Raw genomic sequence first — 23,734 nt, forward strand, 5'->3', positions numbered from 1 at the left:
CCTGGCACCCGGCAAAGGCGCATGCCTAAAAAGGCCGGCCCGACCCAACCCCAGCAGACCGACCCGCGCCTGCTGTCCGCAGCCGCCGCCGCCGCCCTCGCGCTCCGCCGCGCCCGCCGCGCCCGCGCCTCGCCCGCCGCGCCCGCGCCTCGCCGCGCCACGCCTCGCCGCGCCCGCGCCTCGCCGGTCAGCCGCGCCCGCGCCTCGCCGGTCAGCCGCGCCCGCGCCTCGCTGCTCTGCGCCCAGTCCCGGCGGCCCAGCACCCGCGCGAGCCGCGCCCACGCCCGGCGGCGCTCGCCCCGGCGGCCGGCCGGCGCCCCAGCCCGGATCCGGCGGCCCCGCGGCCGTGGCCCCGCCCCGACGACCCCGGCGGCGCTCGGCCCGGCCGGCCCTCGGCCGGCGCTCCTGCCTGGCCCCGGCGCCCCAGCCTCGCCGGCCGCGGCGGCCACGCGGCCCCACCTCGCTGGCCGTCCCCGACGAGGCCGGCTGCCCGTTGTCTGGCCGCCGGGCTCCTCCCGCCGCCGGCCAGCAGTAGAGGAGGTAGGTGGAAGAAGGGAGGAGGAAGGAAGAAGAAGAAAAAAGGGGAGGAGGAAGAGGAAAAAAGAGAAGGGGAGGAGGAAGAAGAGGAAAAAAGAGAAGGGGGAGGAGGAAGAAGAGGAAGGTGTCGACCCGACCGCCCGTCGATCCCCGCGCCGTTCGGACCGGCCGTTGATCCTCGCGCTGCTGCGGTCGTCCCCGCCGTCGTCGCCGGCCCTCGCTCTTGCCGTTCTTGCCGCCAAGGTAAGCTCTACCCTTATAGTGTTAGTAGTAGTAGTAGTTAGTAGTGTTAGTAGTAGTTAGTTGTAGTGTTAGTAGTTAGTAGTTTTAGTTGTAGTGTTAGTTGTAGTAGTTAGTAGTGTTAGTTGTAGGGTTAGTAAATAGTAGTAGTTAGTAAGTAGTAGTGGTTAGTAGTAGTAGTTGTTAATAGTTAAGTAGTTCTTACTATTAGCATTGTTAGTAGTTAAGTAGTTGTTAGTAGTAGTGTTAGTAGTAGTTGTAGGGTTAGTAGTAATTGTTGTTGTACTACTTCAATACTTTCATGTGTATGGAAAGAGAACTAAAGTACATGGCTCCTCTTGATATATTGGTGGTTGTTGGCCTTCGTGTCCATGTTTGGTATATATGTGGTTGTTGGCCTTCGTGCCATGTTTGGTATATATGTGGTTGGTGGCCTTCGTGTCATGTTTTTTGCAGGTTTTGGGAACCTCCCCGTGCAGGGGAGGTGCTGCCGAAATTTTGAGTCGACACTAACCATTTTTGCCCTTTTTTGCAGGAGGACCTGTGGGAGGGACTCGGCGACCCCGATCGTCTTCGTCGGCGCTGTGGGTCTTCCTGCACCGCGTCGACTCGCCACTGCACCGAGTCTCCACCGCCCCGCTACCCGGACCTCGCCGCCACCCTAGGTATAACCCCTCTATCCGTATGTGGTTTTTGGTCGCGTAACCTAGTTAGGTGTCTCCCGTTCGAAAGAGATACGGTCGGAGATATGCGGACCTTTGCATATCTGCGACCGTATCTATTTCGGATTGTCCACGCTTTTTGGACAGCCCGCGAATGCGTAGTTGAGGTTAGTTTTCATGCTCCGCTCCGGTTCGAGACGGTGTTTCGTCATCACCTCTCCGTTGTTCTCCGGATACACACTCTCCCTTGCAGGACGTGTATCAGGAGAACGGCGGGGAGGTGCTGCCGAAATTCCGTCTCGAAAAGGAGCGGAGCATGGAAACTAACCTCATCTATGCATCCGCGGGTGGGATTAGGACCTATCCTCACCTATTAGAGAGTAGGGACACCGCGTAGATGCAATTGATGGTCACCTGTGGTGATGTTATATATGCTAGAGGATGGAGGATCGTCAGTGGATGTACACGGGCCGGACAAGTCAGGGTGATGCCAGCTATGAATGGATGCAGAAGACCGATCGTTTCTTGAATCGTGCATTTGGCAAGGCCGCAAAATTCCCAAAAATGGCTTTGTGTCCCTGCAACAAGTGTGGTAACAGGAGAATGCTAGACAAGGAACTCATGGGTACACATCTGCACAAGAATGGGTTTACGCCGAACTACACCCGGTGGGTCCACCATGGTGAAGCCGATCGTATGAGAGAGGAGGTGGTGAGACAACGCGTCGAGGCTTTCGATGCTGATGCTGGGGTAGCAGACATGGTAGATGACGTTCACCAAGCACAGTTTGCTGAAGGACGTGAGGAGGCGGAGATGCAGGCAGCCGTAGATGCGTTCAAGTACATGATGGACTCGGCACAGAAACCCCTTCACGCTCATTCTGAGGTCTCCCAGCTGGATGCCATAAGTCGCTTGATGGGGTTGAAGTCCGATTTAAACTGGAGTCGAGAAGGCTTCGATAAGGTGTTGGCCGTGGTTGGCACCCTGCTTCCAAAAAACCACATGTTGCCGAAGACCATGTACGAGGCACACAAGCTCCTTAAAGCACTAAAGATGCCATATGAGCAGATACATGCTTGTCCGAACGGGTGTGTCCTATTTCGGGAAGAACTCAAGGAGGCAAAGTACTGTCCGAAGTGTAAAGCCTCCAGGTTCCTAGAGGTAGAGTCTGGTGATAGTGGTGGCCAGAAGACCCAGCTTAAGATACCCGCCCGAGTCCTACGACACCTTCCCTTCGTGCCGAGGATTCAAAGGCTATTCATGACCGAGGAAACCGCGAAACAGATGACGTGGCACAAGAATGGCAAACGCTACCATCCTGACAAGATGGTGCATCCATCTGATGGTGAAGCATGGACCAGCTTTAATGACAAGCATCGTTTGAAATCCGATGAGGCTCGTAATGTACGTGTCGCGCTGGCAACAGATGGGTTCAATCCTTATGGCATGATGTCTGCCCCTTACACATGTTGGCCCGTGTTTGTTATCCCCCTCAATCTCCCCCCTAGCGTCGCCTTTCAACGACATAACGTGATCTTGACGTTGATAATTCCCGGGCACCCAGGGAGTAAGATGGGTGTGTTCATGGAGCCTGTGATTGATGAGTTGATCAAAGCTTGGAATGAAGGGGTATGGACATACGACCGAGCTACAAAGGAAAGCTTCAAAATGTACGTCTGGTACCAGTACTCCATGCATGACTTCCTGGCGTATGGGTTATTCAGTGCCTGGTGTGTTCACGGGAAGTTCCCGTGCCCAATATGCCAGGAAGCTGTGAGGTTCATTTGGTTGAAGAAGGGTGGTAAGTATTCGTCGTTCGATCAACATCGTCAATTCCTAGATTCCAACCATCCATTCCGACAGGACACCAAGAACTTCAGGAAAGGTGTCGCAGTCACGGACCCTAGACCGCACTTGAAGACTGGTGCCGAGGTTCATGCTCAGATAGATGCTCTCTTGCCCAATGAAGAAGGTGGTTTTGTGGGATATGGTGAGCAACACATGTGGACTCATAAGTCCGGCTTGACGAGGCTCCCCTATTTCGATGACCTTCTACTGCCCCATAACATTGATGTAATGCACACTGAAAAGAATATCGCTGAGGCACTTTGGGCAACACTCATGGACACTGACAAGTCTAAGGACAACCCTAAGGCTAGAGTGGACCTGGCGACGTTGTGCGATAGACCACAGCAAGTGATGCGGCCTCCTACAAACGGCAAGAACTGGAAAAGGCCTAAGGCCGATTTCATCTTAAAACCCGAACAAAGGAGGGAAGTACTACGATGGATCAAGGCGTTAATGTTCCCTGATGGGTATGCAGCGAACCTGAGCAGGGGAGTGAACTTAGGCACTATGCGAGTCAACGGCATGAAGAGTCATGACTACCACGTATGGATTGAGCGGCTTCTTCCGGCGATGGTACGAGGCTACGTTCCTGAGCATCTCTGGCTAGTGCTGGCAGAGTTGAGCTATTTCTTCCGCCAGCTTTGTGCCAAGGAGCTATCTCGGACCGTGGTTGCAAACTTGGAGAAAGTGGCACCTGAGTTGCTTTGTAAGTTGGAGAAGATCTTTCCACCTGGCTTCTTCTTGTCGATGCAGCATTTGATTGTGCACCTCCCTTATGAGGCACGTATGGGGGGGCCCGTGCAGGCCCGTTGGTGCTACCCAATCGAGAGATGTCTGAAGGCCGTTCGCAAAAAATGTAGAAATAAAGCCAAAATTGAGGCTTCCATTGCAGAGGCTTCCATTCTGGAGGAGGTGACAAACTTCACACAGCTATACTACACGGAGAACCTTCCTAGCGTGCATAATCCACTCCCTCGCTACAATGTTGACGAGAATGAATCCAACCTTAGCCTCTTCCAAGGGCAACTCGGCAGGTCAAGTGGATCGACCAATAAGAGGTTGGAAAATGAAGAGTGGCGCATGATCATGCTATATGTGTTCCACAACCTACCCGAGGTGAAGTCGTTCATTGAGTAAGTTCTCAAAGAACTTGTTTAAATACGCTGTCACTATTCTGCATCCAACTGATTCTTTCTCGTTTGCACAGGGAATTTATTCGTGTATCCTGGCATCAACCAAGGGATCCTACCCCACGGCAAACCGACACCCTTCTTTCACGGGGTCCGGGAGCAGGGAGGCCCGATTTCATTTCTTGGTTCAAAACAAAGGTATTGTCCAATTTACCTCGTACCTTGTTCGAGATTCCGAGTTTCGCGTACTTAGTCCGGCAATCTTTCGTTCTTGCGCTTGCAGGCCCAAACCGATGCAACTATGAGTAAGGAGTTGAGACAGGTTGCAAATGGCTTCGACAGTAAGGTGAAAGCTTATTCAGGTTATGATGTGAATGGATATCGCTTTCACACAAGAAGCTATGAGCGAGCTCGGCCCCATCGAAAAACCACAAACAGCGGAGTTTGTACTCCCGGCACTGATGGCCTCGAGTATCATGGCATAATTGAAGATATCTATGAACTTGAATTTTATGGTTCGAAACCTCTTCGTCTCGTCATGTTCAAATGCCACTGGTTCAATCCTCGACTAACGAAACGGAGCCCTAATATTGGTCAAGTCGAGATTCGACACGATTCCATCTATCAAGGAAAAGATGTCTTTATTGTGGCGGATCAGGCCGTGCAGGTTTATTATTTGTCATACGCATGCCAAGGCAACAAGGCTCTTCAGGGTTGGTCTATTGTGCACCAGGTATCGCCACATGGTAGACTAGCTGTCCCAAACGATGAAGATTACAACTTCAACCCAAACACATATGATGGAGAGTTCTATCAAGAAGATGGGCTACAAGGGAGGTTGGTGATAGACTTAACCGAGGCGATTGGAATGGAAGTAGACAATGAAAGGGTTGATGACGAGGAAGGAGATGAGGTGCAAAATGCCAAGGACATAGAAATGCTTGAGCGATTACATTTAGATGATGACGATGAAGGCAACATTGAACCTTCGGACAGTCTTGTTTATTTGGACAATTTTGATAGTGATGACGAGACATATGATCCAGATAATCCCAATAATGATGATTACTTCTAATACATGTAATACTATGTTATTTTGTAAGCGTGTTTTGTTTATTTACTTAGCATCTATTTCTAATACATGTAATAATGTCTTGTTTGTTTCTTTTTAATTGCAGGTGATTGAACAAAGATGGCGGGCGGTAGTGGGCCAAGGAACGTGAACTCGAGGTACCAGAGAGCACGTCAGGACGCAGATGCCGGAGAGAACGCATCGGACGGGAGGAGGCAGAGGGCCAGGAGCAGCGGCAGCAGGAGCGGCAGCAGGAGGGGCCGGCCTCCTCTAGTCAGGCCGCGTGACGTGTCGGAGGAGCGCCGTACCACGGACTCCTCGGAGGACGAGCAGGTTCTAGCGACGGACGAGGTTCGGGCGACGGACAGCGAGGGAGAGGCACAGGAGGGCGGCGAGGCCGGAAGTAGTTCCACTGCCTCTGCTGCGGCTAGCCCCTACTTGCGAGGTCCCTCAAAACTCCCTGGGCCTCCGCTTCCTCCCCTACGCCCAGTGATCCGCCCCCAGGGGGACAGGTAACTAACTTTAGATTTAATCACAGCTACTTCATATAACCTGTTGAAAATTGTCAGAGAAACTAATAATGTTTGTTAATGACTTGTGCAGGCACTGGGAGGTTGTGTCGCCTGGTGACTCACGCAACCCCAACCACATCTTGGGGCTTTTGTGCAGGCACTATTACCCCGGCATTGTCACACACAAGGGGACTGTGGGGCCGGCCAAATCGTGGGACCACTACAAATCTGCCCCCGACGCAGATTATGAAGACAAGCAGGAGCGGGTCAGGAGAGAGTTCTGGGTAAGTCTTGTTCGCACAACTTTGATCAATACATCGCATTCATTTGGCACTTTTTGACATAATGAATTGATACATTGTGTCTGTCTGCAGACTTTTTTCAGGTGTGAAGAGGGACAGGAGGAGAGGGCGGAGAAGAACTTGGTGAAAAGTGCCAGGAAACGCATCAGCGACATGCACTACGAGGAGCGCCTCACTTGCATCATCAAGTACTACGCCACGCGACTTGGTTAGAAAGTCAGCAAGACACAGGCAAGACAGATGCCTCTGACCCGGGAACAGTACATTGAGGTAAATGAAGAAGAATAATACTAATTCGTTTTGAGATTAAGTAGCTTTCATTTGGTCGTCTTACATCTCAAATTCTTTATGACATGTAGATGATTCCATGGTGGTGCGAGTCCTTTGCCGACTGCTGGGAGATGATCGTGGACAGGTGGTTCACAGAGGGTTATATCCAGGAACACGAAGCCCACCGGGAGCGGGCTTTGCAGGCGACAGGCCCCACACACCACCAAGGCAGCCGCAGCCTCGGCGCGTACAAGCAAGCTTGGGTACGTGAATTCATTTTTAGTATTCTGACGCTTCATTCTGCATGTTACTTCTAATCATCTTGTTGTCTTTCTCGCAGTCGGCGTCGCATGGTGGCCAGCCTTTGTCCACGTTCATGGCGTATGGACTGGCCCGCAAGGGAAAGGCGACTTCCGCTGTCACCTTCAGCCCGGATGACCCACCCGAGTCGTACAGCAACCCGAGCGCCCACACCCGCATCAGCTCCTACGCGTCGGACGCAAGGTCGGTCCAGGGGCCAGACTGGGATCCGAGCACCGACGACATTGATGGCACGACTGTCATGAGGATCGGACAGGGCAAGAAGCATGGGCGGTACTGGCTTGGCGATGGCACCCTCGAGTCCGGCTCTGTTCCCTCCCTCTCCCAGATCCGAGCAAGTACCCCGAGCGGAGGCCCGGCCATACGCCAACGGCCGTCCCCTTCACAGCAGCGGGTCGACGCACTCCAGGTTAGTCCAGTTTAACTCTTCGTACATTGATCTTTACATAACTTAGTTACCTTTACATTACTAAAATATTCGATTGAAATGTTGCAGGCCGATAACGAAAGGATGGCTCAGGAGCTGCGGGACCTGGCGGCGAGGACCGAGGTGGCCGAGCGGGAAAGACAAGCCGAGCGGGCCGAGCGGGAGAGACAGGCCAAGCAGCTGGCGGAGATTACGATGTTCCTACAGAACTTTGGGCAAGTGAACGGTGTACCTGTGCCGATGTTCGCTCCAGCGCCGCCGCCAGTTGTAGCTAGTCCAGTGAGTATGAATCCATATTGCTTCGACTAGTGCTTTCATTAGATGACCCACTCTAAGCGCCTGAATATCTTGTCCTTTATGCAGCCTCCGTCGGCGGGTTCGAATGACCCATCTCAGGCGCAAGCAGGCGGTGCCGAGTTTCCTTCACCAGGCACTCAGTTTCCTCCCCACCTTTAGTTTGTATCTCTTTTTCACCGCTTGATGGACATGTGATGCACTGTGATCCACTATCGACTTGTTTCGATGGTAATTGGACCTATTATGTTTGTGATGTCGTGTATGTGAGGTATTGTATTCGCGATGTGATATATATGTGTGGTATTGAGTTTGTGATGAGATGGATGTGATATATATATATGCTATATTGTCTTTGTGATGCTTCAGATGTGATATATATCTTTTATATGCTGTGTTTGTGATTATAGAATCAAAAAACAAAATAAAAAAAATTAATTTTTGAGGCTTTGCCGGGTGCCCTGGCCCTGGCACTCGGCAAAGCTGGGAATTCTCTGAAAGGAATTCCCAGCTTTGCCGAGTGCCAGGGCCAGGGCACCCGGCAAAGTTTTTTCAAAAAAAAAAAAAAAATTCTTTGCCGGGTGCCCCATGACCTGGCACCCGGCAAAGAAATTACGAAAAAAAATAAAAAACTCTTTGCCGGGTGCCCCCGCGGTGCGACACCCGGCAAAGAAATTATAAAAATAAAATAAAAAAATCTTTGCCGGGTGCCTCCCCGGCAAGGCACCCGGCAAAGAAAATTTGAAAAAAAATTAAAAAAATCTTTGCCGGGTGCCTCTGACATGGCACCCGGCAAAGAAAGGGATGACGGGGCCGGCGCCGTAACGACCACTTTTCTTTGCCGGGTGCCGGGTTTGCACTCGGCAAAGTCTTTGCCGGGTGCCCGATAAAAAGCACCCGGCAAAGAAATCTTTGCCGACTTACTTTTTGCCGGAGGCTCTTTGCCGAGTGCTGCACCCGGCAAAGGCTTTGCCGAGTGCAAAGTAGCCTTTGCCGGGTGCATTCGGCACCCGGCAAAGCGCCTGAATCCAGTAGTGTAGTGTCGTGGACCATTCCTTACTTGCGGAGTAGGTTCTTGATGTGACTTTTATTCCACACATAATTTACATGTTTCCCAATATTAATTAGAATTTCTTCTAAATTTTTATGCAAATCTTCTTTAAATCGTCTTAAAGCTTTATCCCATGGGTCAGATTGCCGATTTGTGAAGTACATCACTACTACAAAACACTACGGGAATCAGTGGCTTTGCCGAGTGCCAGGGGCACTCGGCAAAGCCCAATTTGCACTCGGCAAAGGCTTTGCCGAGTGCTGCACTCGGCAAAGAACACTCGGCAAAGAACCCGTCGGCAAAGGCGTCTTTGCCGAGTGTTTTTTGTCGGGCACTCGGCAAAGGCTTTGCCGATTGCCCGACACTCGGCAAAGTTGAAACCGAAAAAACCCGAAAAATGGGAATTTTTACCCAAAAAAATGGAATTTTTTTTTATCGATGGAGGCCCCCACCGGCCAGCGCCCACCCATCCCCGACATTTTTCGCGTGAATTTCATGGCTACGCGGCCAACGCGATTCGAACCTGAGACCTCCCGCTGTGCACGTACCTCCTCTACCACTACACCACACTCTCACTGACCATGTCGGATGAACAGATGACCAAACAACCAATATAAACTTTGTATATCTCGAAAAGTTATGAAACTTTGTAATTGGCAACTTTTTGATTTGAAATCATCTTGTCATGCAAAATTGTGTTTGAATTTCAAAAATTTAAAATTCGAACTTTTCAAATGACCTCGGATGAAAAAACAAACAAAATAAACTCTGTAGACATCGAAAAGTTATGAAACATTGTAGTTGGCAACTTTTTCATTTGAAAACATCTTGTCATGCAAAACTGCGTTTGAATTTCAAAATTTTAAAATTCGAACTTTTCAAACGACCTCGGATGAAAAAACAACCAAAATAGACTCTGTAGATCTCGAAAAGTTATGAAACATTGTAGTTGACAACTTTCTGATTTGAAAACATCTTGTCATGCAAAAATATGTTTGAATTTTAAAATTTTAAAATTCAAATTTTGTAAACGATCTCGGATGGAAAAACTTCCTAAATAGTTCCCAATATATGATACTAAACCAAGTGTAAATTGCATGTTTGAGGCCATAAACGAATTCAAATAAAAAAGTTGTAAACTACAAAGTTTCATAACTTTTCGAGATCTACACTTTTAGTTTAGGAAGTTTTTCCATCCGAGATCGTTTACAAAATTTGAATTTTAAAATTTTGAAATTCAAACATATTTTTGCATGACAAGATGTTTTCAAATCAGAAAGTTGTCAACTACAATGTTTCATAACTTTTCGAGATCTACAGAGTCTATTTTGGTTGTTTTTTCATCCGAGGTCGTTTAAAAAGTTCGAATTTTAAAATTTTGAAATTCAAACGCAGTTTTGCATGACAAGATGTTTTCAAATGAAAAAGTTACCAACTACAATGTTTCATAACTTTTCGATGTCTACAGAGTTTATTTTGTTTGTTTTTTCATCCGAGGTCATTTGAAAAGTTCAAATTTTAAATTTTTGAAATTCAAACACAATTTTGCATGACAAGATGATTTCAAATCAAAAAGTTGCCAATTACAAAGTTTCATAACTTTTCGAGATATACAAAGTTTATTTTGGTTGTTTGGTCATCTGTTCATCCGACATGGTCATTCTAACATTGTTCACAAATCTTATATATCTCTCTTGTAGTTTCATAAACTACAAGAGAGATATGTTAGATTTGTGAACAAATTTATTTTCACTTTGTCGTATGAAGAAAATACCAAAACAAACATTGTACATCTTGATGAGTTATACAACTTTGTAGTCGAAAACTTTTTTATTTGAATTAATTTACTATTTCAAAATGTGCTTTAAAATTTTCTTTGCCGAGTGTCAAAAAAAAACACTCGGCAAAGAAGCTCTTTGCGGAGTGTAAAAAAAACACTCGACAAAGAAGCTTTTTTGCCAAGTGTAAATTGCATGTTTGAGGCCCTAAACGAATTCAAATAAAAAAGTTGTAAACTACAAAGTTTCATAACTTTTCGAGATCTACACTTTTAGTTTAGGAAGTTTTCCCATCCGAGGTCGTTTACAAAATTTGAATTTTAAAATTTTGAAATTCAAACGCAGTTTTGCATGACAAGATGTTTTCAAATAAAAAAGTTGCCAACTACAAAGTTTCATAACTTTTCGAGATCTACAGAGTTTATTTTGGTTGTTTGGTCATCTATTCATCCAACATGGTCGTTCTAACATTGTTCACAAATCTTATATATCTCTCTTGTAGTTTCGTAAACTACAAGAGAGATATGTTAGATTTGTGAACAAATTTACTTTCACTTTGTCTTATGAAGAAAAGACCAAAACAAACAGTGTACATCTTGATGAGTTATACAACTTTGTAGTTGAAAACTTTTTCATTTGAATTAATTTACTGCTTCAAAATATGCTTTGAAATTTTCTTTACCGAGTGTCAAAAAAATAACACTCGGCAAAGAAGCTCTTTGCCGAGTGTCAAAAAAACACTCAGCAAAGAGCCTCTTTGCCGAGTGTTAAAAAAACACTTAGAAAAGAGCCTCATTGCCGAGTGTCAAAAAAAACACTCGGCAAAGGCGTCTTTGCCGAGTGCCCGAAAAACAACACTCGGCAAACCACCTGGCACTCGGCAAAGAGCCGGTCTCTGGTAGTGAAAAGCATTTGTAGGTGCGGCTGGCGATGGTTTGTAGAGGCAGCTCGGCTAGCCACCCCTACCATACCATCTTTATAAATCATGTATTTGTAGGGGCGGTTTCCAGACCGCCCTTACAAATCGATTTGTAGGGGCGGCAGGTACTGTAGCCGCCCCTACAAAATCGATTTGTAGAGGCGGCTACAGTACCAGCCGCCTCTATAATACCTATTTATAGGGGTGGTTTAGTCTAGAACCGCCCCTACAGTACATTTTTTGCAAAAAAAATCAAATTACCAACGTGCTCCCCCAAATCATCCTGTGACGAGTAAAATACATGATCAAATATCCTGATAAACTTGACTGTAATATTGTGGCCCAAACAAGATTATTTAGCCAAAAGTTTCTAAACATCTTCTATAGTACAAGAATCACAATAATAACAAACAGACTCATATTATGACAACAAAACATATATCTATATCACAAAAAGGCCAAGCAAGCACTCAAGTGCTAACAAAACAGAAAATAGAGGTAGTATGTGTAGTACAAGTAGATATGTCTAACATGTAATAAATTGCAAAGAGGGTCAGAAGTTTCTTCTCATTTCATTAAGAACTAATAATTCAAACGTTGAAATAAGCCCGGAGATGCAGCAAGTGCAGGTCGGCTTTGAAGGATATCGCACGGCTGAGCTTCGCTATATTTGCACTGCCAGGGCAAACAGGCGAACCTGACGTGGATCTTCCTGAAGGCCTTGCGTAGACGGTACGGGACGTGGATCACAACAGCCTTCCTGCTCCCGGCAACATCCATCTGGCTGCAAAGTCACAACAAGCATCGTCACCCAATGTCCAAACCAAAAACCACAGGCTACTACATCTCAACAGACGACAATAGATAGTAGGAAGAAATGGACCCAATGTCCAAACCAAAACAACCGATAGATCCACACTAGGCACTAGTACATCTAGCAAACAACATCTTTCAATGGACAGGAGTGCACAAAAGAGAAACGATTGTGCCTTATGCTATGTTTCAATTATATGAATCCTAGCATAACAAAAATGAATCATTTTCTTGGGAAAAAGAAATACATGAATAGTGTCACGTACCACGTCTCGACAAGCTAAGAAAACCTGTTTTGCTCACTTGATCTACCTTGGCAATTTCAGTTTACAGTTTATTCTGCTTAAGGACAAAGATGTTACTATGATATAAAGACGGAAATGTGAAAAGTATCTAAACAGTGCTACTAGACATATTTTCCAAATATCTAGCTGAGGTCAGTAGGCCAGTAGACATGCACTAGCAACAAATAAAACCTCAGAATAAATAGGGGCGCCATAGGCCCAACTGCCCAAGTTGGTACCATGCGAGCAAGGCAAGAACTACTCAATTTAATGAATAGGTCACAGGACCCCAATGCAAGCCAACAAACACATAGAGAACTAGAGAAGCAAAAAAGAGGTAAAGCAAAGTTAGTAAGTATAGGTACCTTAAGATGTGTGTGTAGGTCAAGCATAAACTAAACAAGCATATGTATTCTATCTGCAAGCAGGGCTCCCTGCACTGAAGAGCAAAAGAAATAAGCAAAGCTAGAGGACCGACTCTTACGATTCCTTCCAATAGCATTCTATCAGTAATGAATAGGTCATCAGAAAGAAGTATCAATTGCTTTAGAAAAAATCAATCACCTCTGTAAAAGTAGGCAACAGTTTTTGCCTGCTCAGCTAAATTGGCTACTTAGGAGCACAAGGTAGGTAATTAGCAAATCCAAAAACAAATTCATTTAGCACGGCAAGTCTCAGCCAACAAAAATTAATAAGAAAGAAAAAGTACAACAAAATGATCACAAGAAGCCATCTTCAGATCATGGAATGGTAGCAATGTTTTTTGTAGTTCAGCTTCAAGATATGCTTTAATGTTTAGCATTCAAATCAAACTATCAGGACAGTTTTATTAGGAGGCATTCAACTAGCAAGAAGGACAAAAGCTAAAATGACCTGCAAAATTTGCTTCTGGAGATGCCGAACCCATTCTTCAGTCAACATCTGTGACTGAAATCAACGCGAGTCAAAACTCAGCATGTTGTGCAGAAAAAACATAAGTCAAGACTCAACGTGCAATTGTACTCCAGAAGCTAGGAAACTTATTTACCGATGGATGAACAGCTGACTGGAATGAAACAGACCAACAAGACAGTGAATCATTTATGGCTTCAATATCCCTGCACATACCAAACAATATTTATAGGAAAGTGGAGTGCTAAACATTAGATAGAACCAAAGACTTAGCCGTGTCAAAGCGACAAGCCCAGTAAATTTCTCAGACATGTGCAGTAGAAGCAGAGTCAGATAATACCAAGAGACTCATAATCTTAGGGCGTAACACTTTCAATTAAAATATCTACAAACACATGTTAAGGATGGAGCAATGCATGAAACTTAAGAGAGGGGACGCCACCACCCAAGATCTACCACTTGGAGGATGGGCTCTCCCTGGATCTGCCATCGGGGAGCACACCCGCGCTCGATCCACTGATGGGGGACATCACCACCCTAGATCCATCGCCGGATGATAGGCCCGCCTTAGATTCGTCGTCAGGGAGCGCGCCCGCCCTAGATCCGCTGCCGGGGGGCGCCACACGTGCCGCCGCCATCGGTACGGGCCGTCATGCCCGCTGCCGTCGGGGGTGGTGAACGCCCCGTGGGCCGCCCCGCACGCCGCCGCCACTGGTTGGGGCCGTCCTGTGCACCGCCGCCAGTTGGGGCCGTCCTATGCGCCGTCTCCATGGAGGGAAGGTGGGCAAGCGCCACCGCTCCGAGCGCCGCCACCGCGGCACCGAGAGAGGGAGAGAGAGGTAGGCATCAGAGGGAGAGGGAGAGAGAGGTGGGCGTGCGAGGGAGAGAGAGAGAGGAGGGTGAGTGAGAGAGAGTGCGGCATCGGTGAGAGAGATAGAGAGCGAGTGAGAATGAAAGTTAGGGTTTGGGAAGTCCGGCGGGTGGAGCTAGTTTTGTTCCTGGCAGGACGAACTTCGGCTGTTCGATTCAGATCAAGGGCTTAGATCATTCACAGGCTTAACAGGCCTGCGGGTTTCAGTGGCCTACTTACGAAAGTGAGGCCCAAGCCCAGGTTTGGAGCCTGTGGGTTTCGGCGGAGGCATTTGTAGGGGCGGCTAGTGATTGAGCCGTCCCTACAAATCGCAACACCGGGGGCGGCTGGTGAGTGAGCCGCCCCTACAAATCCTACCCATTTGTAGGGGCGACTCGTATCACCAGCCGCCCCTACAGTTCCATTTGTAGGGGCGGCTGGTCTCGTGGATCCCGAGCACGCCACAGTAGGGGCGGCTCCATCACCAGCCACCCCTAAAAAAATTTGACCCGTTGCTACAAACCGTTTTTCATGTAGTGCATGCATACGTACATATTAGCCTGCTGACTCCTTGTTGTTGTTTTAGAAGAACTTAGCCACACCGTATACATACTCGTGCATGATATATGTTGCTAGTAGCACTTATACTTGAAGTATACATAGATGGCATTGGCTTTTGCATATTATATAATCAAGAATTATAGTTTGCACTATGAATACCAATTTAGCCAATTTAATATGCCTACTATCATTATGCTAGCAACACCAGCATGAGAATTCATGTTACTTGTCACGTAATTATTAGAAGCATATAACACATTTGCAGGTTGTACCATAGGCTTGTTATAGTAATATTACAGTGCAGCACCTCGGTACTCTTCTATGGTCAAATCGAACTCTTGATTGATCCATGCTGATCTTCACAATAGTAGTAGTAATACGCAGCACGACATTAAGCAATAACACAAGTGACCAAGAACAGATGTAACCGATACTTTGGTCTGATGCAATGGTAATGACATATACAAGATGATAAAAGAATTAAGCAATTGGCTAGGGAAGAAAAATTGGCTGCAAGGTGTAGCCGAAACAATCGTTACACAGTAAAGTTGCCAAAGAGTGTGTTGACGCGAATCTAGCCTCTAAACCTAAGTGTTAGAACACATGGATTGCAAAAGGAACATTTTGGCATGAATCTGCATGAACTGGTCAGGCCGGTTTCCTAGGGGTTTTGCTAAAGAATGGTAATTATCATACTTACTTGGTGAAGAGCAGTTATAAGGTTTACGAGCAAATTAGAAAAGGATACCCCTATTGCGTTTAAGTGACGATGAATGGCTAGTTTTTTAGCAAACTTGCAAAGAAACTATCAGAACTCTCACCTGGGAGTGACGTCGTTATGGTGTCAACATCGACGGGTTGCCGCCCTAGGTTTCCCGATAAGTCTAGAATGCCATCTCTGGCCATCGGGTCAGAGTGTGAACTATAAGTAGGGGTTGAAAATAGGCCAAAGAAGAAAATATGTTAAAAAGTAATATTCACTACTATATTTTATTATTTTTTCTGAAATGGGGATTTTTTATTTGCGGAAGTGGGCTGTTCCCCTTGGTCAACAAGATGGTCTCTGTAAAAATAAAATTACAGAGGTGAACTATCTCCCAAAATAGAACAACCGCTGCCTTTGAAGTTCACTACGTATTTTAGGAGACTTGGATATTTTTGGACCTCCTTTTGCAAATAAATGAGGCTATCTCCAAAAATCCATTTTGTTATAGTGATTCTTCTCAATCTAACGTGGCTTGTCCTTATAGGAGTCGAAACTCAAATAAATTCCATGCCAACATACAACTCCTAACTCGGGTTATGGTCGGTTTTGGAGGCTTGGATCGATACTTCCGAAGCTGTGGCTCTCTCATTCAGACTCTAAATTAAGTGTTTTATTTACATATCTAAATCATCTCGACAAGAGAAATGTAATAACGAAATTCTTTTGAAATTTGATAAACTTATCCAAACCGGCCTTAAATTACCAGGCCAGTTTTCCCAAATCATCATCCGTGCTGGACAATTTTGATCGTCGCAACCACTTCCTATCCGATCGACCTGCATACATGGATCAGGAATAACATCTATCACTCAAGGACGCATGGCTACCGGCAAACAGTGCTTGTAGTTGTGGTGCACGCATGGCCGTGTGCCATTCCGCCATGCGATGCACGTCATTTTTCTCTACCTAAGCTAAGCAGACTAGTACTTATTGACCATGCAGTAACATGCGCGGTACGGTGTGGCGACGGCGACGGACTTGGGCGTACGCGCAGCATCCATGAATGAATCTAAGGTCTCATGTGACCGTCCAGTGATATTACGCTTGACACGCTTCCTAGTCACACGCGTACCTGTCACCATGAAAGCTCTATATATATATATACACACACACACCCCACACACACACACGCACGCACACACACACGCACACTTCCTTCACTTTCTTTTAAGGTTGTTTATTGGTTCCTATTGAGATTCATCTATATATATGCACATATAATGCTCCATCTCAAAATGTCACATTAATTGCGCTATTATATATTTATGCTTTCCAATAAAATTTATCTAACGCTCTTACTCCTTGGCCTCAACATCAAACAACACATATAAGAGATCTATCGTGCAAGTGTTTCAATTCATCACATTGTTGACTGTTGAATTGTTGATGTGCGCACTCCTTACTTGCGTAGTAGGTTCTTGATGTGACTTTTAGCCGGCCGGACTGTCTATAACGTACTTTCCTTAAGAAAGACCATTCCGCAAGAAAGACCATATATATACCTCCCACTCTCGCCTGGCGCAGCGAGCTGCCAACCGCTTTCACAGGCCGGATGGATCCTCAGCAGCAGTCCATCCAGCTTGCCGCCGGTGCTTCGCCTGCCGGCTCGCCTGCAATGGCAACGCCGCCGCCGATGCAGCAGCCGCCGCAATGTGACCATGAGCGCATGGTCGTCGGCAACATGTGCCCTTCTCTCTATCTCGCCGTCTACAAAGGGAGTATGGCCGAGGTCACGGCGCTGCTTCTGCAACAACACGCCGCTGCGATAGACTGTCAAGCCACGGGTAACTAACGAAACAGACCAAAACCTTTTTTTTTTCTTTTCTTTCTGCTTCCAAATTCTTCATTTGGCTCCAAGAATTAATATTTGAATTTGAGTCCTGGCCAATAATAACTAGCTGGTTATTTTAGGTGATGTTAAGTTTAAAAGACTCAATTTTTTTTTTTTTTTGGTAAAAAGACAAAGGATAGAGGGGAGGATGATTGAGACCTAGAATACCTTATATTTGGTACAAATTTTGAACGTTGAATCCCTAATATTTCATAACAAAGGGAATAATACATTAATCAATGGTAGGTTGGCATAGAAGGAAATGTAACAAATTAAGATTTGGGTGTTCTGAAGCCACTAGTGCTCACACATCCGTTTACATTGGAGTCGCACTAGCCTGACATATTAGCTGAGAGAATTCAAACAAAATCTTACTAATTTTTAGCAGCTAAATATTACTCCCATCGTTGCAAATTATAAGACGTTTTTGGCTTTTTTAGATGTACTAGTAAATATGCCCGTGTGTTGCAACGAGAGAAAAAATTATAAAATATTCATGAAAACAAAAGGAACGGTACATATCTATATTTATGTTTTACCATTTATATAAAATTTAAAAGCTATAATTTATTTTAAGATTATCATAACATCCATAATACAAGCCAATGTTAGCAAATAATATGATAATGCCCCTAAGTTTGTATCAAATTTAAAATATAAGGTTGATATATTTTTATGTTACAAAGTACAGAGATATTTTCATACTACTTATGCTTTGATATAGTTAAATATTGAGTTCCACGACTTTCTTTGTGGATCCATAATCAATGGTCTGATTACCACGAGAGGCATCTCTTGATTTTTCATATGGTAACCCTTATTGGGGTTTGCAATATGTATAGTTTAGAGACAAATTTATTTAGACCGGACCGATGTCAATCTGTTTAAGATTTCAGTTCATAATTTGATTGGGCAAGCACAACTGCAAACAAACAGCAAGTAGCGGGGCTCGCCGATTTTCGTTAGTTCATCCGCTGAGCACGCATGCCTGTCTCGATCATAGGTCGATCTAGCAAGCTCCACTCCCTCTATTTGCCGCACCACGGTGCCTCTCCGCTCACCGAACGGCGCAGCCCGGACACTGCCTGGTGATGGCCTGCCTGTGGATCATCAGTACCTGTCGAGTCCACCTCGCCGCCTGAAAGCCTTGGGTTGGGGTGGCAACTCGATGACCACGTGCACGTGGCCCTCGCCGTGCAGACATCCAGGACGATGACACAAAGTTCCTTGCACAGCTAAGCTAATTGATGGTGGTGGCTTCCAATGAGAAGAGGTGGGGAGAGACGGTTTAGGATGGGGACGGTGGGGAGGAAGTTGAGCGGTATGGGGTGGTTGTAGATGACGTCGTCCCACTCGCCGTGCTCCGAGATCGTCACCAAGTTTCGGTCGGCGATGAGAAGCTGGAAGGAGTACCCGGCGTCACCGATGACGAGCAATACAATAGATCCTCACGGTCAGACTCGTGGTCAGTGGCACGGACGGATGCGATGGGTTTGGTGTCCGAACATGCATGCGAGAAGATCTCGATGAGGAGATCGCTCATCGTTGGGAATGTGCAGCGGCTCTAAATCAACCATCGTCGTCTCGTCACGCTAATGCTTTGGCGTTTGCCGAGGACATGGATCTGGGTGAAAAAATATATATATATATATGCATGAGCGTGAGGTCATAGCCTCCGTGGACACGCATCGAAGTAGAACTCGATCTCATCCCGTCTGTTCAAAGGAAAGACCTCGGCGGCCGCACACACAAAACCAGAGCACGAGAAAAACGGTGTGGACGCACACACGATGATAATGGTAAAACCAAAAACCATACATACAAAATAAAGATGGAGGAAAGAAAAAAGAAACCGTGATTGTTTATGGAAAATGAGACAAAAAAACAGAACAGGAGATCATCGGAGAAAAAGAGATGAGGAAAAGTAAAAAGCCGCGCTGAAAGAGAGGCTTTGCTATATAGAAAGTAAAATAAGATTTCTATTTAATTAGGATTCCTATTCCTATTCAGTCTATTCAGGCTTGGAGAGATCTATTTGTCATAACTATCTAGGGTCATATAAGTCTAGACGGAAGAAACTCTCGACTACCGGTAGTTAGAGGGAGATGGACGAAAAAAAGGCTGAAAATTTTGCCTGCCCTCTTCGCTTTTTCAGCTTATTTTTTCAACCGGAACAGTGTTTTTCTCTCACAACAAATCAGCCGGAACAGTGTTTTTGCTTATTTTTTTAGCGAAGTGAACAGGGTCTTTATTAGTATGTATAGATATGCTTTTTTACTACATATATCTAGAGACATAGTGTATACCCCGTAGCACTACTTCAACGGTACTTTTCAGTGAATGAACAGTATTTTCTTCTCATAGCAAATCAACATAAGTATCAGAATAAGCCAAATTTCAGCGAAACCAACATGGAGTAGTTCTCCTTAGCCAAAATTTCGAGAAGTTGTTTGGAGGACATTATTGTCACATCGTTGACTATTCAACTATGCACAATCTTTAGAATCTGTGCTTGTTTGTATGGAAATGTGACAGGCATTCCCTTGCTAGGCAAGAATACTGACCCAGACATCCAAAATTGGATGTTTGAGAGTGTTGTTTGGTCCAAGTAGATTTTTCTAGCCACGTACCTGTGTCGGTAAATACTGCATGTAGTGCATGGTACGACACCCATGTATAAATGACCAAATTAAATGCGCCCCTCGGCCTGACATAGTATGGGCCCACGGAGGCCACGACTCGATGGGGTCAGGCCGGCACGGCACGACTCGATGCTAGGCAAGAAATACTAACCCAGACCGTGCCATACCTAGGCCGTGTGGCGACTTTGTTGACTGTTTGATGAACTGTCAATATTCAAATCAAATGTAGATGGCTTCTTATGGGAAAGCAACGTCAAAGAGACTTCCAAGCATGTCCCCGTCATGATGCCTTCTATCGGAACACTTGTACTTACAACAACTGATTTCACGGCGACACAACTACCACAAAAATACGGGACACACCACCTTTCTTTAAAATAAAAGAAATCTATAAATTTAGGTGAGAACAAATAAATTGCATCAACCTACTGTACAAATTTCAAATCTTTCTATATCTTAACCTTTTTATTTATTTTAAGTTTTCCAAAAAAATAAAAGCACCAAGGCAAAATGACTGTTATTATTAATCTTAATATTACTTTTGGAGACTCATTTTGGAGCTACCATGGTAATCATCATCTAGCTATAACGCACTAAAGGAAAGAATTGTATAATTCTCACAAACAGGCTTAGGAGGCTTAGGAGCAAATAAGGGTGAAAGATGAGACAGGGAAGAAAGAGCTTAATACTAAGGCACCGGCAAGCTTCTGCGATAGTTGTTTGATGAGTTGGTAGTGAAATAGCAAATAAGAGTAACTCTAGCAGCTCCTCAAACAGGCTCCTAAACCATATTTTGAAAGCTCAGGTCAAAAACACAGGTTGAGCAGGGCTCCTACTTAGACCCCATAAAAATACAAGGCTCTTAAATTCTCCCCATGGGATCGGACCTCATTTTTGGGAATCTAGATGAGGCCCATATTTTTCAGTTTCAGTCATTTATCTCCCCGACCTATCTGAAACTAAGCTCGCTCGAGCACTCGCTACACTTCCTGACACTCCTCTTGCCGGGTGCGCTGTTTCTTACGTCCCTCCCACCCACTCAACGCTCTGTGTGGCCTACCCCAGTGACTACTACTCCCACTCTCCTGTTGTCGTCCTCCCCTTTAGTTCCGCTAATGACGTGCCTCTCCCCAGCCTACTCTCCAGCGACTCCCTTTTCTATGTATAGAGACATTGTCGGATCCATCCCCCTCATTATTCTCCTCCTCCCCCCCCCCCCCCCCCCCCCACCACCCCCCCCCCCCCCCCCCCCCCCCCACCCCACCCACACACACACTGGTGTAGCTTAGGAGGGAAGAATAGAGAATGACTGAGCACATGTGCCAGTGTCTATTAGAATAGATTTGAGAGCTCCTTCTATAACAAATAAAAAAATCATGCCCTCAAAGTAGGAGGCCCTCAAATCAAAAAGTAGGGACTTGAGGGCTCCTCTCTCGAAAACCCCGGTCCCTAACCTATCCGATGAATTTGGCTCCAATTGAACTCGTCATTTGACACACGAATTCGGTTATTGTACTAATTTCCTGAATACCCGTTTCAGGCGTTGTTGTGCACGGTCAGTGCGACATACTTGAGTTGACTGCGGAGAGGAACACCGCTCTACACGTGGCTGCGGAGCAAGGGCACCATGAGCTGATCCGGGAGCTCTACCGCAGGTTCAAGGACCAGGGCCTCCTCTCTCGCGAGAACTCGGCGCTGGACACGCCGATGCATTGCGCGGCGAGGGCTGGGCACGCCAGGGCAGTCGCGGTCCTCGTCGAGCTGGCCAGGGACCGGGGCGAGAACATTCTGGGATGCAAGAACGAGGCAGGCGACACGGCCCTGCACCTGGCGGCGAGACACGGGCACAGCGCGGCGGTGGAGGTGCTAGTCTCGGCGGCGGCACAACCGGCGGCCGTGCTGAACAACGCCGGCGTGTCGCCGTTGTACTTGGCTGTAATTAGCGGCTCGGTGTCAGCAGTCAGAGCGATTATTACCAAGTGCAAGGACGCGTCATCGATGGGGCCAAGCGCACAGAATGCTCAGCACGCTGCCGTTTTCCAGAGCTCAGGTTAGTTGCTTGTTGGATTCTTAATGGTATTACTGGAAGAAAAAAATAATGCAGTGAACTAATGTGTTGATCATTTGCGTTGCCTGCAGAAATGGTTCACCTGCTACTGGAATGGAGTCCGGCTCTGGCCGACCAAGTCGACTGCAGCGGCCGCAGCCCGCTCCATTTCGCGTCGTCGGACGGCGATCGCAGCATCGTGCTTGCAATCCTGCGCGCCGGGCCGCCGGGAACGGTGTACAAGAAGGACTCGAGCGGCCTGTCGGCTCTCCACGTCGCGGCGCAGATGGGACACCACCGCGTCGTGACGAACTTGCTAGGGAGCTGCCCCGACGCCGCCGAGCTCCGTGACGGCAATGGCGGGACCTTCGTCCACGCCGCGGCCCGGGAGAAGCGCTCCTCGGTGGTGTCGCTCGCCACCAAGAATCCCATGCTGCGCGGCCTCCTGGACGCGCAGGATAGGGAGGGGAACACACCTCTCCACCTCGCGGGCCAATGTTCCGAACAACGATGGTCACACAGCGTTTGATCTCGCCGCCGGATCAACCACCAGTTTCTTCAAAATGGTAAGCCTGGTGGTCGCGCTAGTCGCTTACGGGGCACAGCTCCGGCCGCAGAGGCAGGACTAACTGGAGCAGTGGGTTGGCCGCGACAAGGTGCAGAAGGGGATACAGAACACGTCGGACAGCCTCGCGGTGGTGGCCGGCTTCATCGTCGCCGCCGCGTTCGCCGCCGGGTTCAACTTGCCCGGTGGGTACGGCAACGATGGCAAGGCGAACGTCAAGGACGAGGCTGTCTTCAAGAGCTTCCTGCTCTTGAACACCGGGGCCGTGGGAACGTCCATCGTGGCGGTGATCCTGCTCGTCTATGGGAAGGCGTCGCGCTCTGCCGGCTCGTGGAAGAGCTTCGCGGCGGCGCTGCAGCTCTTGTGGGTGTCGCTCGTCTGCATGATGATGGCCTTCCAGGCGGCTCTGCTCTCCGTGGCGACCACGAGCGCACTCAGTTACGGGTTCGTGGGTGTATACACGGGGTGTCTTGCAAGTATGCATTGCGGGGTGGCTGGGGCCTGCGACGAAGTTGCGCACGATTTGGAGGTTTCACTGGAAAGGAAGAAGGCATGTCGACGTCAAACGACAGTATCCGTTCGCCAATGCTACCGTACTCAATTTACAACTTTTTACAGCTACAAGTTTCCTAGTTTCTATAGGTTTTCAAGTCATCTTTGTATTAAGCCGGAGATCCTAAGGGCACCTCAATTGCTCCATCACCATCTGCTCTTTAATATTAGAGGGGAAAATGCCATCTGGGGAGTTCGGTACTCACGTTGCAAGACTGAGCCTATGGCTCATCAAATTATTGAACTTGATGTATTCTTATTTGATCCAAAGAAAAGCAAAAATAGATGAAGAGATAAGCTGGACCTTTTTAGACACATGAACTACATATGGCTTTGTAATGTTGGTGAGACACATAAATCTTGTCAGTAGCTTTGTTTAGTTTGTAAAATGTTCGTGCTCCAATGACGATGACATGTAATCTATATATTGTATATGCATTCCGTTGGCCAACATTGGTGGTTCTAAGTATCTCATATTTAGTTTCTAAAAAGCTTACAATCGCGAAAACAAGATTCAAACATAATGGTGGGAACAAAAGATTTCAAATATGAAAACCATTAACAAAGAC

The 23,734-nt window shown here is 46.9% G+C and overlaps 1 protein-coding gene, 2 long non-coding RNA genes and 1 pseudogene across 3 annotated transcripts; all 4 read left to right on the forward strand.

The window, feature by feature from the left end:
* The first annotated feature begins 648 nt into the window (after window positions 1-648).
* Window positions 649-5,729, forward strand: LOC136485199 (uncharacterized). The gene is made up of 3 exons (XR_010766358.1): window positions 649-780; window positions 1,313-1,442; window positions 5,596-5,729. It is a non-coding gene; the product is annotated as an uncharacterized lncRNA (long non-coding RNA).
* LOC136485198 (uncharacterized) lies at window positions 4,097-4,802 on the forward strand. The gene is made up of 3 exons (XR_010766357.1): window positions 4,097-4,420; window positions 4,528-4,615; window positions 4,701-4,802. It is a non-coding gene; the product is annotated as an uncharacterized lncRNA (long non-coding RNA).
* Window positions 5,730-5,803: 74 nt separating the features above from the next.
* LOC136490228 (uncharacterized) lies at window positions 5,804-7,894 on the forward strand. The gene is made up of 7 exons (XM_066486714.1): window positions 5,804-6,001; window positions 6,093-6,285; window positions 6,376-6,573; window positions 6,663-6,836; window positions 6,914-7,303; window positions 7,391-7,600; window positions 7,685-7,894. The coding sequence occupies exons 3-7, from the start codon at window positions 6,544-6,546 to the stop codon at window positions 7,775-7,777; spliced, it is 897 nt and encodes a 298-aa protein (XP_066342811.1). The 5' UTR covers window positions 5,804-6,001; window positions 6,093-6,285; window positions 6,376-6,543; the 3' UTR covers window positions 7,778-7,894.
* A 9,119-nt stretch (window positions 7,895-17,013) lies between these two features.
* LOC136488340 (protein ACCELERATED CELL DEATH 6-like) lies at window positions 17,014-23,330 on the forward strand (annotated as a pseudogene).
* Window positions 23,331-23,734: the final 404 nt, after the last annotated feature.

Source organism: Miscanthus floridulus, chromosome 10 (genome assembly GCF_019320115.1).
Source record: "Miscanthus floridulus cultivar M001 chromosome 10, ASM1932011v1, whole genome shotgun sequence".
Classification (NCBI taxonomy): Eukaryota; Viridiplantae; Streptophyta; class Magnoliopsida; order Poales; family Poaceae; genus Miscanthus; species Miscanthus floridulus.

Bases quoted from the DNA above. Each gene is read 5' to 3' on its own strand.
- LOC136490228 (XM_066486714.1), top strand. From the start codon at position 6,544: ATGCCTCTGACCCGGGAACAGTACATTGAG. The intron at 6,837-6,913 runs GTACGTGAATTC...TCTTTCTCGCAG, and splicing joins GCGCGTACAAGCAAGCTTGG to TCGGCGTCGCATGGTGGCCA. The intron at 7,304-7,390 runs GTTAGTCCAGTT...GAAATGTTGCAG, and splicing joins AGCGGGTCGACGCACTCCAG to GCCGATAACGAAAGGATGGC.